The sequence below is a fragment of the Hippoglossus stenolepis genome, chromosome 23, assembly GCF_022539355.2.
Source record: "Hippoglossus stenolepis isolate QCI-W04-F060 chromosome 23, HSTE1.2, whole genome shotgun sequence".
Lineage (NCBI taxonomy): Eukaryota > Metazoa > Chordata > Actinopteri > Pleuronectiformes > Pleuronectidae > Hippoglossus > Hippoglossus stenolepis.
The window spans coordinates 2,938,586-2,956,548 of record NC_061505.1 but is presented as its reverse complement, the minus strand read 5'-3'; the positions used below and the strand labels follow the sequence as shown (position 1 = coordinate 2,956,548).

At 46.2% G+C, this 17,963-nt stretch overlaps 1 protein-coding gene across 11 annotated transcripts in view; it reads left to right on the top strand.

The window, feature by feature from the left end:
- Nucleotides 1-17,963, top strand: part of dysf (dysferlin, limb girdle muscular dystrophy 2B (autosomal recessive)) — a 48,096-nt gene that overhangs the window by 15,440 nt on the left and 14,693 nt on the right. For 3 of the 11 annotated variants that reach the window (XM_047338699.1, XM_035149436.2, XM_047338697.1), the window contains 14 exons: nt 251-335; nt 467-544; nt 1,818-1,999; nt 2,097-2,237; nt 2,451-2,480; nt 2,595-2,633; nt 2,724-2,765; nt 2,998-3,099; nt 3,196-3,357; nt 6,623-6,803; nt 6,901-6,974; nt 10,194-10,253; nt 14,847-14,858; nt 15,929-16,027. In XM_047338699.1, the coding sequence (XP_047194655.1) occupies nt 251-335; nt 467-544; nt 1,818-1,999; nt 2,097-2,237; nt 2,451-2,480; nt 2,595-2,633; nt 2,724-2,765; nt 2,998-3,099; nt 3,196-3,357; nt 6,623-6,803; nt 6,901-6,974; nt 10,194-10,253; nt 14,847-14,858; nt 15,929-16,027 (1,287 nt within the window). The remainder of the gene's footprint in view (nt 1-250; nt 336-466; nt 545-1,817; nt 2,000-2,096; nt 2,238-2,450; nt 2,481-2,594; nt 2,634-2,723; nt 2,766-2,997; nt 3,100-3,195; nt 3,358-6,622; nt 6,804-6,900; nt 6,975-10,193; nt 10,254-14,846; nt 14,859-15,928; nt 16,028-17,963) is intronic. The other 8 variants (XM_047338702.1, XM_047338701.1, XM_047338704.1 and 5 more) reach the window with 3 other exon arrangements.

Here is a 17,963-nt window from a genome sequence, read left to right as displayed (position 1 = left end):
ATTATGATGCATGGCGTGCACACATGAATCTTCTGATTATATAACCTGGCTGAGAGATTTTATTTTTGATATCAGACATTAGAAGAGTCTCCGAACAAAAGTACATGTCTGTTCCAAAGCAGTCTTTTATTTTGAAGGCTCCTGCAGAAAGAAGGTATCTCAGTGTTATTTTTTGAATGTTATTTCTTTCTCTTTCCTCCTCCTGCTCCTCTTCCTCTTTTCCTTTCTCCTGCTCCTCTTCCTCTCACAGAGCAGCATAGAGGACAAGAGCGAAGACAGGTCGATCACGACCACGTTCGGAGTCAACAGACCCACCATTTCCTGTTTCTTTGACAGTGAGATGACAAACACACCTATCTCCCAATCCCCTTCCTCACCCCTCAACGTTTTATATAATGAGTCGTGTGTGTGTGTGTGTGTGTGTGTGTGTGTGTGTGTGTGTGTGTGTGTGTGTGTGTGTGTTTAGGTGGCAGCCGCTATCACCTGCGTTGTTACCTGTACCAGGCCAGAGACCTGTTGGCCATGGACAAGGACAGTTTCTCAGGTAAATGCAGAGTGAATTATTTAAAAGATCAGATTCAGATTATCTGAAGAGGTCATAGAAACTCCTGTGTGTGTGTGTGTGTGTGTGTGTGTGTGTGTGTGTGTGTGTGTGTGTGTCCAAGTGCACTAACGAGGGCGAGTCAAGTAGAGTGTTGGTGATTTATCATTTCAGTCTGTGGTCAGGATGCTGCCACGCTCTCTCTCTCTCTCTCTCTCTCTCTCTCTCTCTGACCATCCTTCCTCCCTTCATCATCTTCATCAATCATTTCTCCCCTCCTCTGTCTTTTCATCCCTCTGTTTCTTTTAAAGCTTTGTGTCTGTATTTACATCTGAGTCTGCGGTGGGTTTTCTGATTAACACACACACACACACACACACACACAGTTGACTGGATGAGTAGATTTGATTGATGGACTTCAGTTGTGTGTTGATCTTGTGTTAGTCTCAGTGGCCATGATTAAAGACTTTCTTTCTTTCTTACTTTCTTTTTTCCTCTTCCTTTTATTTCGCCCCATTTATCTCCCCCGTCTATCTCTCCCCCTTCTTTTCCCTCCATCCCTCTTTACCTTCCCTCGCTCTCTCTCCATCCCTCTTCCCAGTTTTCATTGTGTTTATTTACCTCCGCGGCTCCCAATGACTACTGCTGCTTCCCCTCTCACACACACACACACACACACACACACACACACACACACACACATACATACATACACTACCCTTGGTGACCCATTCAATTATGTCCATTCCCAACAGTCCATTACCTCATATAAACAGCAATACAAACAGCCCAGGGGGGTTATGTAACTGTGTGTGTGTGTGTGTGTGTGTGTGTGTGTGTGTGTGTGTGTGTGTGTCACCTCCAGGGTTAATTGAGGGCTGGTGGGAAAATGCAACTTAGCTTCTGTTTACTCTGATGCTAACGGCTCCATAGAGACTCTTTACTCGGCCTGAAATAATAAACTACTGCGTCTGTGTGTGTAACTGTACGTGTGTGTGTGTGTGGTTGTGTGTGTGTGTGTGTGTGTGTGTGTGTGGTTGTGACCTGGAATAACAAACCTCTCCGAGTGGCGTTCCCAGCCCTCCGTCTCAAAATCGGCATTCCCAAGTTGATGATGTCACTGTGTGGGACGCCGAGATAGTGTGGACTCACGCACGCACGCACACACACACAAACACACACATAGGTTTTTTACTGCTATACTTGTGAGGACCCTCATGAAGAACTCGCTCCCTGGTTCCAACACTAACCTCCTCCCTTCCCTTCGTCTGTGCAGACGCGTACGCCGTCGTGTCGTACCTCCACCAGTCCCAGAGGACGGTGACGGTGAGGAACACTTTGAATCCCATCTGGGACCAGACGCTCATCTTCTACGAGCTGGAGATCTTTGGTGACCCCGAAGCCATGATGGCCAACCCCCCCAACGTCGTCGTGGAGCTTTACGATCAGGATACATACGTGAGGGTTTGCAGTCCATGAGATTGTACTTTTTTTCAATCATATTATTTATAATTTATATTTTATATATATATATGTGTGTATTTTTAATTTCCAGGGTGCGGATGAATACATGGGCCGCTGCGTGTGCCAGCCCACCGTGACTCCCTCCCCCCGTCTCACCTGGTTCCCAGTTCGCCAAGGGGGCAAGAACGCCGGCGAGCTGCTGGCCGCCTTCGAGCTCATACGCAGGGAAAAGGTCAGAGGTCAAACGTAGTGTCTTCACCATGTTGATGTCCTCCCTCTCTTCCTCATTAATGGGTTCTGGGCATGTGAGAACTTTATCTGTATGAGTGATGAATAATAAACGAGATGTTTCTCCACTAAACCTGATTCAACGACTGAAAACATGATCGATTTATACAAATGTATAATTTTATAATGATAATACGTTTTAACTTTGTGTCTACAGCCATCGGTTCATCATATTCCAGGTCAAGAGGTCAGTTTTTCTTTTTCTTTCGTTGGAACTTTTCACTCTCTTTCCTTATTCTTTTTCCTTTTTAAAATTTTCATATTTTCATTTCTTTAAATTCTGATCTTTCCTCACCTGCAGGGTGGAGACATCACGACGTCCACACATGTTCTAGACGAGGTAAAACCACCACGACCACAGGAACATTTATACTTTTACTTCCTTTATTTCACTGAGCTTGATTGTTCTTCATCTCTTCTTCTTCATCAGTTGATGTTCTCGGGGTTCCTCACTGAAAACCTGCAGCAATGGGTACGACACAGCAAACACACAAAAACATTCTATTCAGTTCAAAATCTGATTTTAGTTTTGTATCTATTTTAATTGGTGTTTACTTTATCAGGAGAAAACCTACAGATTTCACTTGTCTTGAATTTTATGTTATATTATGCAAATGCATCTTGTTGTTGTATTTTTCTTCTTGAGTCTATTCTTGACTCTCTGTCCCTGACTCACCTCTGTCCTGCGTCTGTCCTATTGGCAGCCGGAGGAGTCGGACCTTCCGTACCTGCCTCCTCAGAGAGAGCCCAACGTCTTCATGGTTCCTCAGGGGATCAAACCTGTTCTGCAGAGAACCGCCATTGAGGTATCGTCAAGATCTTTCATAACCTTTTTTACTGTGTTCTGTAATTAGCTTACGAGCTTGGATTAATAATGAAACACTTCCTTATCGTCCTCTCAGATCTTAGCGTGGGGCGTTCGTAACCTGAAGAGCTTCCAGTTGGCCAGCGTTACCTCCCCGAGCCTGCAGGTGGAGTGTGGAGGCACCATGGTCCAGAGCTGCGTCATCCGCAGTGTGAAGAAGAAGCCCAACTTTGACGTCAATAGGCTCATCCTTGATGTGGTGAGAGCACGGAGTCGTACTGTTCCGTCCACGTACACACACACATCACACACGTGTAATCAGTGCAGAGGCTTTAATGGCTAATGAGACGTCGGCTGTGATGTGGTTGACGTCGGTCGTTTTTCATCATCAGAGGAGCCACAATAACGGCGAAAAAGTGCAATCGTTAACTGTTCCTTTCCTTCGTCCAAAAAAACGTAGAAGATGTGGAGGGAGTAAAGCCGAGTGTGGATGTTGGCAGATGCAGCTGTTGTCGAGGGAAAAGGTTTCTGCAGTTGTAAAGATGCAGGGTGGAGGGCTGCTCCCATGGCGACCAGTGTGCCCATTACTAATGCAGAGGGTGGAGCTCCCCGTCATGGATGTGGCTGTTTTACAAACGCTGACTATAGATGCTTTCAAACCGGCCGTCGCTGTAGAACTAGGCCGTAAATGTCCTTCGATCTTGTGCCTTCATAAACCAAACGAGGTGCGTGTATTTCACTCAAAGGGACGAACCATCGATCCAGATGTGGCTCTAATACTCTTAGAAACGTCTGGGACTCGGCAAAGTCATTTTTCTTTTTCCCTCGTGGGTCGTGCATGTCTCAAATCCAGAAATCAGGAGTGTCTGAGGTCACTGGATTCTGCAGTTCCCCCGCGGCATCGCTTAGCATCTTTAGCATCTCTGAAACAAGCCCACCACTCAAATGTATACAGTCAAAATGAGTGACTAGCTGATGAATATAGTGAAACATTTAGTAGCTCAAGAAGCAAACACTTTCCTCAGGAGGTGGTGGAGACCAAAACGGAGCTAAAAGTGAGTTTTGAACTTCCATTTATTGTCTAAATTCACCTCAAAGCTGAAAGTTCGTTAGTGTTGTTGTCTCTTCTGCCCCCAAGTGAAGTGATAGAGGGAGTTTGGGCAAAAGTACAAAAAAAATACATGATGAATTTTGTCAATTTCACATAAAACATGAAGTCAGTGTGAACAAAAGCTCCAGAAACTTGTCTTGGTGTGCATCCACGCTGGTGACAGGAAAAATTGTAGGTTTAGTTTAAAAGCTTTTAACTTCTCAACGTCAGGAAGCCGATACGAGCCGCTTCCACCGCAGTAATGATGCCCTCTTGTGTTCCTTCCAGTCCTTAATGTGCCCGTGTGACCCACAACGCTTGGCTTCTCTGCCTCCACTCCAGATTGCAGCGAACCACAGGAAGATACAATTGAGTGTGTTGTTTATGTGGCACCCAAAAGACCCAAGCTGTGGTGACGCTTTCAACAGGGAATAGGTCAAAGCTTACTCATGCAAACTGAGGAATGTCACCGCAGGAGCAGATGCTTTCCTCGGTTGCCTCGGAGCAGCTGGAGCCTGCGATGCAGTAAAAGACTTGATTTGCTTTATTGTTACAGCAAATAAACAACTGGAAATTTGCTCTTCCTCTTAGCTAGTTACTTATTTTGTGGTTCAGAGACATTGTTGGTCAGAAGTCATTAGATTGTTGGAGCCAGGCGGGGGGGGAGGGGGTCAACCCTCAGCCACAGCTCTTTGATTCTTGATGTTTATTGTCTGAATTTTGTCAGGCAGGAATCTGCAGAGGTCATTTAGTGTCAGTGGAACATTTTCTGACAATGAATTCCCTCGAACTATGCTACTACTTTTATCCGAGTCCCTTGGTTTTTTGTCGTTCCTGCCCTCGAAATAACTCTGCACAGTAAACATTTATTTTAATGGTTTTATTTTGATCTTGTAGATGAGCCTTTTGGGTTTTGGCGAATCAAGCAGCGTGTTAAACAAGAGCCAGATGGGGTCGTCCCGGGAACAAAACAGAACAATAAAAGTAACCAAGGGTCAAAAGAACCATTTACTTACTTACACTGTAATTGTTGAGCATCCAGGAACTTGAATATCGCAAAGAGCTTTAGGTAATAAACTCAAAAGAACAGGATCATGTTTTGCTCAAGTGGTGATTCATCACTATGAGCGCCACCTTCCCACACAAACAGTCACTGCTAATACAAACATATTGATTCTAGCAGCTGAATTTACATCCGCTTCAGTGTTTTCTGATGAAAACTGAAACATGGAAATATCACGCATGGTTTTTCCCTGACAGCAGCTCCACTGAGTTTAATGTTAACAATGTTAAGGTCTGAAGTTGATCACCTCTGTGTTTTACTATGACAGCTTCAAGCAGACTATGGAAATAGTCTCATAGTTTTCCCCTCTAGATGCAGAATCCTTTTCTTTCGTCACTTTAATGTTAACAGGATTAAGGTCGTGTGTTGACCACCGCGAGGCTGCGACTCCCCCGACCGGACTGTGGAAATATGCACATATTTTTCCCTCAAATTCAGCCCCTGAACCGGGTCCAAGCATTCAACGTTAACAATATTAAGTCGTCTGCGTAAGTGCTTTCGTATGCGGCAGGAGCAGAAGAAAATGTCATGTGCATAGTTTCCTCACATGGAACTCTTTGAAGGGTCTGACCACAAACCTTTAGCTCTTTCAGTTTATTGTGAGTTTAGCATCATCAAGCTCCACTTAAGCTTCTATTAAAGCCACAGAGGTCAAACTGATTTCCTCATGTTTTTTTCCCCTGCAGTCGGCAGCTATATTAAGAATGTGGTCGCTGCTGTAAAGACGTGACAATCTAGTGTTGAGCCCTGGTGCCGCAACATCGTCCAACACCTCGGCTCTCTGTCGAACCCAGAGTCGTCCAATGGAATCAAGCGAAGTCCGTCACATCAGCGGTTTGTTATGACGAGTGTCGAGAGGGTTCTTGAGTTATCAGCGCCGACCACGAGGATTTCTACGAGCCCGACGGGTTAAGTGATGGTCTGTTTGTGTTGTGAAGCTTCGACGGAACCGCTCCGACGTGTATGAAACATAAGATGCACACCTTCAGCGGCCGCCGCGCTAACTCAACACGACAGGTTGAACTTCGTTGTCGTTTTACGTTTCTGTTTTTAGTAAAAGTTAAACAAACGACATATAACATGTTAATTAGAAGAAGTGTATATGTGGTGTTTGCCAGATTTTTCCTTTTTTAGATAGAGCTCAAGAGTCTCAAGCACAAAACGCCCCTCGTGAAGAAATCATCTGAAAAACGTAACGATTCACAACTCAGTTTCACGTCCGTCACGTGTTAGAAACCTCATCAACACTCGCTGATCAATTTCAGACAGCCTGTAGCCACAGCCAATCAGCATCCGGCCTGCAGGTGGCACAACCAATTAGCTGTGCCTTTCTTCTTCCTCTTCTATGTCATTCTTTCCGTCTCTGCGCAGAGACTTCCGCGCGAGGAGCTCTACATGCCGCCGATCGTCATCAAGGTCATCGACAACCGTCAGTTCGGCAGGAAGCCGGTGGTCGGCCAGTGCACCATCCGGCTGCTGGAGGAGTTCCGGTGCGACCCGGAGGAGGAACGAGCAGCGGCGGAGGAGGAGAGTGAGCAGGACGGGTGGAGACGTGAGACAGACAGATACGGATGGATGAGGACATGTCTCCAGCAAAGAGGCAAACTGATGATTAATGTGTGTGTTGTTGTGTGTTTGTTGTTGTGTAGGTGAGACGCCTCATTCCATCTCTGGGGAGGTTTTTGTTGACATCGATGATGAGGAGCCGCTGGTGCCGGACCAGGTAAAACCAGCTCGTCAACTTTCTGTGATTAATCAAACATGAAAATACCCCAAAACTTTAAAGCAACACTATGTAACTGTTACTGAGCAACAGCGCCCTCTGCAGCCACACGTGGTCATTCATTCTGCGATTTCATGTAGAGAAACATTAACTGAACGCTGGATATTACCCATGATCCTCTGCTCCCTGAACCAGAAGAGCTGCGGCTGTAACAAATCCACCAAAATGTTTAAATGGAGATAAACTCTGGTTTTTAATGACTTCTGAGTCTTTTAACTGATCCACAGTTCAACTTTACTGAAACATTAGTCTTTAAGTATAAGTGTGTGTGTTTTTCAGGCGTGTAACGGGCAAATATGAAACACTCACTTTCCACAGGGAACCTCTGTACGTGTGTGTGTGTGTGTGTGTAAATGGCATTTGTACAGTCTGATTAAAATAATGTGTTTGTCTGTATCTTAGTCTAAGTGTGTGTGTGTGTGTGTGTGTGTGTGTGTGTGTGTGTGTGTGTGTTCAGCGGTACAGCACAGCAGCATAAATAAACATGTTCTGACATGATGACATGGCAACCGTCTCTGCGGTCGGTGGGTGCCGCGGCGACCACGAGACTCGCGCTCGTCACCGATCATGAACATTTTCTCTCTCCGGGTTTAAAAACTTTTTTCTCTTCTCTCCAGTTTCTTTCTGTCTTTCTTTCTTTCTTTCTTTCTCTGATAAATAAATCCCGTCACCGAACTCGGGGATGTGTTAGAATTTGGAGCGATACGATATAATGAATAATTTTCTGGCACACGTTTATCCTCTGAGGGTCATTATTTATGACGTGGGCTTTTAAATTAAAAACCTGCGTCTACTGCAGAGAGACGGGTGAAAACATTGTCGGGGGGGTGAAAGTAAAGGTCTCTGTTGGTGTAACCATGCAGAAGCAGCGGCGGCCTGTTGAGGAGCCGGTCGGGACAGCGTGGCCTGCGTAGGAAAATGTTCTGCTGGTGTGTTTAAGTGCTCAGGGTTTGAAGGTAATGAGCTGCAACATGGAAAACCACCGGACTGAAGTAACGTTCAAACACCAGGAATCTGTGCAGGACGTCTGAGTTCTCAGGAAAGAATTCCAAACTCCTGAGTCCCGTCGACCTCCTTGCGTCCCTCACTTCTTCTTCTCCTCCTCCTCACTTTTCCCTCCTCTCTTCATCCCCTTCTTTACACATCAGTCTCCCACCTCTCTTCTCCTCTCCTCTTCTTTCACCTCCTTCCTAACAACTCTTATCTCCTCACTTTCCACCAATTTCTCTTCATTGCCTTCTTCACCTCATCTTCTCGTCCTCTTCCTCTCACCCTTTCCTATACTCTCATCCTCTCTTGTTCTCCCCCTCTTCCTACTTCCTGGATTTCCTGTCCTCCTTCCCTCCTCTCACCCTTCTCTCTTTCTCATTGTCCTCACCCTTCCTCTGTTATCCTCCTCTACTTTCTTCTTCTTCCTACTCTCTTCTCTTCATCTTCACCTCCTCCTCTTCCTTTCCTCCCTCTCTCCTTTGTCTCAGTGAAGTTCCTCCTTGTGATTACTGAAGGGAAAAAGTGACCCCATGTGTCTTATACTGTTGATGTGTTGTGCGTGTGAGTGTGTGTTTGTTTTGTTGTGGTGCCGGTGGGTTACGGGATAAAACAAAAAGAGACACACAAAGAAGGAAGCGAGGGTTTGAAGTTGATGAAGGGATCAAGGAGGTGAAGAGTGACGGACAAACCACAACAATGGAGAGAGAGAGAGCGGGGGGAAAAAGAGGAGGAGAACATGAGGATGCCCTTTGATGAGCGACCACATTAAACAACTGTGTGATAGATGGAGGCGGACAGAGAAGATGAAGAGAACGGGTAGAAGGGAATTAAAGGAGTGGAGTGTGACAGATGGTCAGTGCGCTTTGTCTCTCTCTCTCTCTCTCTCTCTCTGTCTTACAGACACACACATACACACAGATACACACACAGTTTATTGGTGTGTAACAAAGTCGTAACAGTTTCTAAACCAAAAAATATAGATTTTATAAAGTTAAGAGGTCAAACCCTCCGTCACTCACTCACTCACTCACTCTCTCACTCACACATTTTACTTGCATTGATATAAACACTCAATTGTCCCGTGGACATCGGACAAGTATGAGCTAAACTAATTTCCGTTTGTGTGTGTGTGTTTTTGTGTGTGTGTGTGTGTGTGATGAGTCCACATGGGGTGTTGAAATCAGTGCACACACCCTGACACCCCCTCTTAAAGTGGCCTCAAAACAACAGCAGTGACGAAACCGTGCGGACACATTTTGTGGTGACAGCAGAGGACGTTCTTTACACACTCGTCCAACCAGCAACATTCGCAGATTCTGACCACGACGATTAATCACTCGTGTGAAGTCATTTTAATTTGAAAGGGTGAAACCGTTTGGTCCACAGCCTCGACAAGAAGCCTCCTTTGTTTTATTCTGATTAGGTGTAAATCTTTTTATTAGCCGTGTGTTACCTGAACGCTCAGACTGCGTGACAAACCGAGGACGAGGAACCATCGAGGGATCTGGTGAAAGATGAATTTAAAAGAGACCAGTCTCCCAGACCGTGGACACACATGTTCAATAGACCACGTCACACGCAGGCCGTCATGATGAATGTGTTAACGGCCTCGTCAAGTATCTACGGCAGACGAGTTAAACAAAGTGCGACCACACTTTGTTCCTCTCGCCCACGTTGTTTGTGTTCGCGCTGGGATGCGTCCTCGCCCTTCCTGTCGTCCTCCTCAGTTCCCCCATGTGCTCAGCTCCTCCGTGACCTCATGTAAACACTTTGTCTTTCTGATCCCGGGGCTTTGTCGCGCCCGATCAGCGTTAAGCGAGCGCCGCTGTCGGCACCTCGCGGAGCACGACAGAAAAATGGCACCGCGCTCACTTTTTCCCCCCGCTCACAAAACCGTTTCTTTGATTAATTGTCGCTGCTTCGAGGGAACGCACAATGGTGACGGCTGATGTTTCTGTGTGTGTGAGTCACTAATAAGTCTGCTGATGTTAGTCTGTAACATCTGATGATGTTAGTGTAACAAAACATTGTGTTTCTAACATTACACACATACTTTCTGACTGATTACCTGTTTTAATGCAACTTGTCTTTCTGCAAACTGCACTCGTTCATCGTCTAATCTCACCAGCTGACCTGAGAGTGTGTGTGTTTCTTATGTGTGTGTCATAGTTTGCAGATGGAACCTGTTCAGCTATCATTAACCTTTCAGCCTCTAGCTCCAGCCTCCATGTAGGTAACAAGCTCATCTTCTAACTCATGTCGTCCATTTTCAAACATGTTTTTTTACATTTGTCTTCTTTAATCTCTGATTTTACCTCCATCCATTAAATTGACCCACTTGGTTCTATGTTCTGTCAGATCTGTGCACATTGGCAACAAAGCAGAAATACTTTCTCTATCTTTTTTTAATCTTATGCAGCAAACCACACGTGTGACACGTGGATAACACATCTAACAGGCGTCATTTAATTTGTGCTTTTACGAAAAAAGGACAAATACCTCAAGAGAACTTCTTTACATTTGATAAAAGTGATTAATCAGGGATGAACTGATTAGATTGTGATGGTTAGAAGTTATTTTAGTTCTTATCGCACTGGTGTTTGTTCGTGTTTCTGATAAGTTTGGTTTTAATGAGTTATTTGATGTTGTGAAAACAGCGTGAAACATAATGATTGACAGCTGAGACCGACTCGTTATTGGTCGAGTGCGCGTATCGACGGGTAATCGTCAAATCCACAGGGTCACTGTGCTTCACCTGCGAGACAGTGGACAGTAGCAGAGATCTAACTTTAGAGGGAAACCCCCGTTTATTAATCAAGTTTATTTTGACTAAGACGCTGAGGTTTAACTCCGGCTGCAGAGACGAGTCGTTTGTTGTAAATCGTCCTTTAACTCGTGCAACTTCTTTACGTTTCGCCTCCTTGGTTTCGCTTCAGGAAAATTGAGTCAAGAAATCTGGTTTTTTTTTTTTACAAAGCGACGCTTGTGGAGCTTTGCGGTTACGGAAGAAATCCGACACAGATTTGAGCAAGCGACCACGCTCCCTGTTACATTCTTCCATTTTATTTATCCAAGCCAGGTCAATTTGGAGACTAAGCTTGACCCGGACCAGACTGTGCACATAAATACACACGTCCAGTCGGGCGCTCGGGCCTTGTCGCTCGACAGTAATTGGGGATGATTCCTTTCTCTCCAAACAAAGATATTTGTTTTATTAAGGGTCAGATATTGAAACCAGTCAAATTAAAGGCTCGGCTTTCTGTCTGGTTGGGGCCAAAGTCAACAGAGCTGCTACAGATCCTCTTCACCACAAGTCTCTGTAAGCAGACAGTTGCTAAAGGCCGAAGGAGGGATGGATTAACGAGGGAGGGAGAAAGTGGCTGAAAAAAGAAGAAGAGGGAATGAAAAGAATGAGAGAAAGAGTTTGAAATGAGGCGAAGAAGGAGGAGGAGGAAGGCTAATATCTCATGGCACCAGAAACCGAACGCTCACTCTCTCATGTGCTGTAAACCCGGGCTTCTTAACCTCGCCACACGCAAAATACAAAGCAGGTCACGGGCGTACGTCTGATGATTACCAGATTACTGCAGCGGCGTGTGTGCGCCCCGACGTAGAGTTTGCCTTCCAAGGCGGATCAGTGAGATTCAGTTTCAGAGTTGGAAAGCTTTGAGAAGCTCGGCTGTCAGTGGGGTCACGGCTCCTCAAGCCTCGTAGGCGCAGACCCCACTTTGAGATATCTGAGATCACACGTCGCTCGGATGGAAAATGAAAAGTGTGCGTCTCGTTTCATCTGCGGCATCCGGGCGCGATGACGCCGTTTGTCAGGGATCAAACCGGCCGTTCCTCTGTTCTCGTCGTTTCACTCCCTGCGTCGGGGGAAAGGCCGTCATGCTGCTTCCACGTAATGTGGCTTTCGTGTCCATGTTTTATATCGGTGACATGCTTTATATGAGTTTGTGCCCCTTCAATAAATGTGGCTCGGCTCCGCCATTAATTCTCATCAAAACTATCCCAGTCCGTTGCCAGCCACCAGTCAGGTTTGGTTGAAGTCCCACTCTGAAATGTTGTAGTTTGCGTCTCGTTCCATAAATCCCGCTGGGCGGCGTTCAAACCAGAGAAACTCACTGAAATGGCTCCGGGCCACGCTCACAGTTATGGCCTCGGTAATGACACCGTGACCAGAAACAAGATGTCAAAATAACTTAGTAAATCATTTATTGTTTTTCCTGCTCTGCTAATGTCAGCCTCGGACTGATGTAAGCTGCCGTTCAGCTCCAGAATCTGACCGTGCACAGAATCTCATTTAAATGGGTTTGTGCATTTTCTGCATGCGTTGCTGTCATAAGCTAACGATTAGCCTCGGGAACCGGGCTTTAGCACATTCATGGATACTTCTGAGTTCACAACGTCAACATGATACGCAAACATGAACATCTTCAGTTGGTTAATAATGCGATCTAGGAATAATTCAGCGTTTTAAGCTTGTTCGACTAATTTCACCATTAACGCTAACTCCTTGCTTTCGTCTTTAAAACCTGGTTTCACATGGTTTCCTGCAGAGACACGTTTCCAGCAGCAGCGTGTTTTCAGTGACCGGCCGTGGATTAACTCTCGGCTGTGTAACGTCCGTCAGTGATCAGCAAAGAAGACGTTTATTTATGTGAAAATGCCGCAGATTTTTTTTCTACTTGAGGTTTTGCTGCTCTGCCTTGAAGCCGCAGAGCAGCCGATGACAAACACACACAAACAGCTCTGCTGGAAAACATTCTTCACATCGACCAGTTTATTTTTGGAGATACAGAATCGGGTCGGAGGGAATCAGTGCAGGTTCCCGTGGTGATCGTGGTAGCAAGGTCCCGCCTTTACACGCGCACTTGACCAATCATGAGTCAGTCTCAGCTGTCAATCATGGCGTTTTAACCCGTTTCTATAGCATCAAATAACTAATCGAGCGACACTTAAACTTGAATCCTCAGGAAAGATATTTTGCATTTTAGATTGGTCCATGTCCCATTTGCGAACATGGAGGAGCTTCACTCCATCTTGATAAAGACTATGTTGTAAATCAATCCAGCCAATCACCTCGACAGGTGGTTTACTGAGCTGTTTCTGAGGCTCGTGTTCGGGAGCAACTTTAAACGTAATTTGACTTTGTGGGTCAACAAAACACTGAGTTTCGAGTCTGGATTATTTAATCTTGACCTGGAAGGACGCCGCCTCCTCCGGCTGCAGCTCTGACCTCTGACCCCGCTGTGGAAGGGCTTTCCCCACGGAGGGTGTTTATGAAGCAGCTCGGAGCTCTTATGTAAATCCCGTCTCTCCGCTCGCTCGCAGAGTTCTTGGCAGTGCCAGTCTCGGTCTGGTTAGCCTGGCTTTCCCTGCAGGGCGTAATGATAGGCTGCAAACCACACTGACACCCTGAGCAGACCGCTGCAGCCTGTGTGTGCATGTGTGCGTGTGTGTGTGTGTGTGTGTGTGTGTGTGTGTGTGCGTGTGCATGTGTGTTCGATCCTGACTCTATGCTTAATACACGGTGCAGCCTGAAACGCTCCACCGGCCGCCTTAATCTGCCTGAATCAGGAGTCGTAGACTTGAGTGTACACACCCTCACACACACTGGTGGGCGCACACACACACACACACACAGACACACAGTTTCTGGCGCCCCTGTCATCACTGCTTGGCACCGGCTGCACACAGAGGACGCATTAACACACACCAGACACTTCACGCCTCAGACACCGAGCGCCATGCATGTGCGTGCGTGTGTGTGTGATGTCTTAGTTCAGCGCCACGTGCTGCCCTTTTCCATGCCATGCTGCCACTTTGGAAAAATGAGGAATTCCATCGTCGTTGCTGCTCTGAGTGTGTGTGTGTGTGTGTGTGTGTGTGTCTGTGTGTGTGTGTGTGTGTGTCTTAGTCGGTGAGAAGTAGGAGAAAGGGGATTCCACACCAACCCGGTGCCATAAGAGCACTTTTGTTCTACATTTATGCCGACAAACACACACACATGCACACACACACACATGCATAAACAACACACACACACACACACACTAAGGAAAAGTGGTGAATGCGTCACAAGTGTGTTTTAAGCCGGAGTGCTCCTCAGAGGGTTGAAGGTTGTAGGGCGGAGACGGGTCGAATTCAAATGTATGTTTTTGTGTGTACGTGTGTGTGTGTGATCTGTCCCCCTGGTGTTCCCCATCTTTGTAGTAGTCGTTTAGTCGTTTCCTCGCACACACACACACACACACACACACAGACGCACACACTTCTCTCTTGTTGCCAATGTGACCAGACTTTTAGTCAGTTTGATGGATGGCGCTGCTTCACACTTGAGAGAAAAGAAAATTCTTGATAAAAGCAAATAACAGGGTTTCATCCAAAGATGTTATATATCCCCCGACCCCGAAAACCATATCGTATAAAATAAAAGGACTTGAGTCCAAACCACAGAAAGACATCAGTCAACATTTCAAAATAAAGACATTTTATCCTCCAGAACAGAACGACATTGTGAGCGCTGGCCTCAGGATGACTCATCGCTGAGGCTGCACGTTCACGCCAGCAGTTTAGGGATTTATTTAGTTTTCAATTATTTATTTATTTTACAAATGGCGTATATTTCACTCTGGATTGAAACCCTCGCTGTGTTATGAGAATAACTATTAATACATGTGTTGAAAAGCTACTTAAAGTGTTTTTAATCCTGTAACTTCAGCGTGTGGTTACGCTGTGTCAGCGTTTGTGTGTCTGCATGTGTGAGACGAAATGTAACGTGTGTCTAACTTCTCTTTTCCCCTTTGACGTGGACACTAGACGGTTCCGTGGGTAAGTTTGCGAGCAGATTTCATTCTATGCTTTAAGCTCAGTGAGAATTATCAGTGCATGATGGGTAATATCCATAATTTACCGAAAAGAGGGTCACTGGTGAGGTGGTAGAGCGGGTTGGCCACAGGTTCCTGAGTTGGTGGTTTGAATCTCGCCTCCCCAGAAACCTTCTTGTGGTAAAAAACGACAACATAAATAGTGTCATTTCAAACGTGCATGGTGAGTTAACACGTGCTCCCAAGCTGAGAGAATAAAACTTCAGTACATAAATGAATCCACTCGTCTCTCGTCTCACCTCCTCCTCGCTGTTTATTATTATTATCACGTCCTAAGGAGGTCGCACGTCGACGCCACAGTTCCCTGAAAAGTCTACTTTCGAGAATTTGAGTCGGTGGCCACACACACACACACACACACGACCTGCAGCCGGAGACAGAAATAAGAATCTGGCAACACGCACCGATGAAATCCGACATGTGGACGCTGCATGTGGCCGGAGCGTTACAGAGAGATGATGGAAAGCAGCAGGAGGATTCTCTTCCTTCATATATACACTGAGCGACTTGTCTTTTATTTTTTTATTTTTTCGCCCGTAACATGTTTCTCCTGGTGTCCCGGTTGGTTGTGTCCACTTTGTGTGTGTTTCCATCCCGACGTTGCCCGTTTCCATTGCCTCAGAACGCCCATATACAATGACCTTCATGCCACGGAGCCACCAGAGGCAGCTTTCACTTGTGTTGACGTGAGTTGGCCGAGTTCACGTTGCCATGCGATCATTGGAAAAAACCATGAAAAGCGGGTTATTTCTAAGTGAGCTGCTGCACAAAGGCAAACGGTGGAGCTGCAAAGGTCAAAGGTCGTTAGTGGAGTTAGGACCTCAGACAGAATCGTGTGAAATCAATGATCTACATTTATTTGAGCTATTGTGATGAGCTAGGAAATCTTGCTTCTCCAGATTAAAAGAAAAATATAGAATTAAGCTCCATTTGAATTTGAGTGTCCCTGAATGTCTCCGGTTTGTTGCCGACCTCTGACCTCTGACCTCTGACCTCTGAACATGTGACCGACAGGGGGAGGAGTTCATGGACTGGTGGAGCAAGTTCTACGCGTCGACCGGAGAGAAAAACAAGTGCGGGACGTATCTGGAGAAAGGCTTCGACACACTGAAGGTATAAGAGTGTGTGTGTGTGTGTGTGTGCGTGCGTGTGTGTGTGCGTGTGCGTGCTTTATTTCAGATGAGTAGGTCCATCAGTGTAAAAATAAAATAGAAATAAATAAATCACAAAATACAGCAAAGATATAGAATACAATAATCAGTAGTTAAACACAACTAGATTTTTAATTTGACGGGTCAGATAGTTTTCTCTTGGGCTTGGACGTAAAATTGCAACGTGTGTCTGCAAATTCTGATTCAGGCCAGAATTATATGAATGAATAAATGTAAAGAAGGTGAAGATCAATAAAGAGGGAAGATGAAAGAAAGAAAGATGGAGACAGTGCAGCTCTTTGTTCCGCTTCAAAACGCTCGCGTTGCCCCAAACATCACCATTTAAATCTCATTTTTGCCGTTTTGCCAGTTCTCTCTGTCGACCCTCCATCCCTCCATCCCTCCATCCCTCCATCCCTCCATCTTCTCCTCCTCTCTTCTCATGCCCCGTCCTCACAGCCCGGCGTCCCCACCGTTTTCCGACAACTCCGATGACTCACCCCAGCGGCGAATTCGCTTCGGGGACGCCACACTGGGACGTGTGCGGGGGGAAAAAAAAACACCCGGCAGCCCTCCGATGTTTGGCGAGGCCCAAACGAGCGATCACGTCAGCCGCATTCAACGTCTGCCACGGTTCAGCCACCGTCCCGGGAGCCACGCTCTCCATCATCGCCCACGCTCTCCTTAACCCTTATCCCGATTCTCTCGGCCCCCGAGCGGCGACCTTCCCCCCCCCCCGGGACGCGGAGCTCACGTCAGTCTTCTTGTCTGATGCTCGAACAAATGACGAATCATGTCAGAATTTGGCCACATTTTTATTGCTCTTAAATTAGACCTGTAACCTCTCCCTTGAAAGCAATTCCACATCAGTGCAGCAGCTCTAACTCCTTTCTGTTTTATTATTATGTCCTTATTCCATCAAGCCTCTTTGCTTTTAAGCTGTAATATTACTTCTCTACATGTATCCTCACATTCATTCAATACAAAGGCCCGAACAAGAGTTTTTTTTTTTGCTGACTTTCTACAAAAGGTTTTATGGAAGATAATAAATCATCTGATCAATTTTGGAAGCAGTAAAACACGAAGCCAAGTCGTATTTGAAAATCACCCTCTAACGACCAGCAGTGTTCCAGAAAGGCCGTGTCATGTCTTTTCCTTGAGATGAAAACATTAAGACGTGGCCGCAGCCGAATGACACAACAGAGAACAATAACAATCCTGCCCAATAGTCACGACCCCTCAAGGCCCTTTCCGTCTTTCTAGCGGTTGTATTTTTTTTTTCTTTCATTCAGGAAGCTTATTAAATGGTTTCACCGCGGCCGATGGAAACACATCTAAGTCGCTCTTGGAGTTTTTTGCGACATTTCAAAACTTTCCTCGAGATTTCACTTGACAGCTGGATGGAAACTACTGAAATGACCAATGAGCCACTGGTTCCACCGTCGCCTCAGCTTCGCTCTCTCCTCAGTCCTCCCCTCCACCGACTGTGCTGCCAACGCCTCCTTTCGCTATTCATCCTCCTCCTCCTCCTCCTCCTCCTCCTCTCCCCCTCCGCTCAGATCTGCTACTGTCGGGAGGAAGTGAGCCACTGTTTCCAACCTTTCCAACCACCTTTACCTTCCTCTCACCCCGCCCCCCTCTCTCGTCCCTCTGCCCTTTGACGGGCCGTTGGGCTGCTACTGTCGGCTGAGGCACAGTTTCCAGCGTCGGTCGGACACGAGGTGAAACTCGGTCGCTGCCTCCTTCGCTGCCACCTTTCTGTTTCTGTTTCCATCCGCTCTGTGGAGGTCGGTTTTAAATGAACCACGGAAACGCAGCAAATTAGAAATCTCTTAAAAAAACTGTGAGGCCAAAGGTTCACCCAGCACAGATAGGGACAGTAAGTGTCTGAGTAAAAA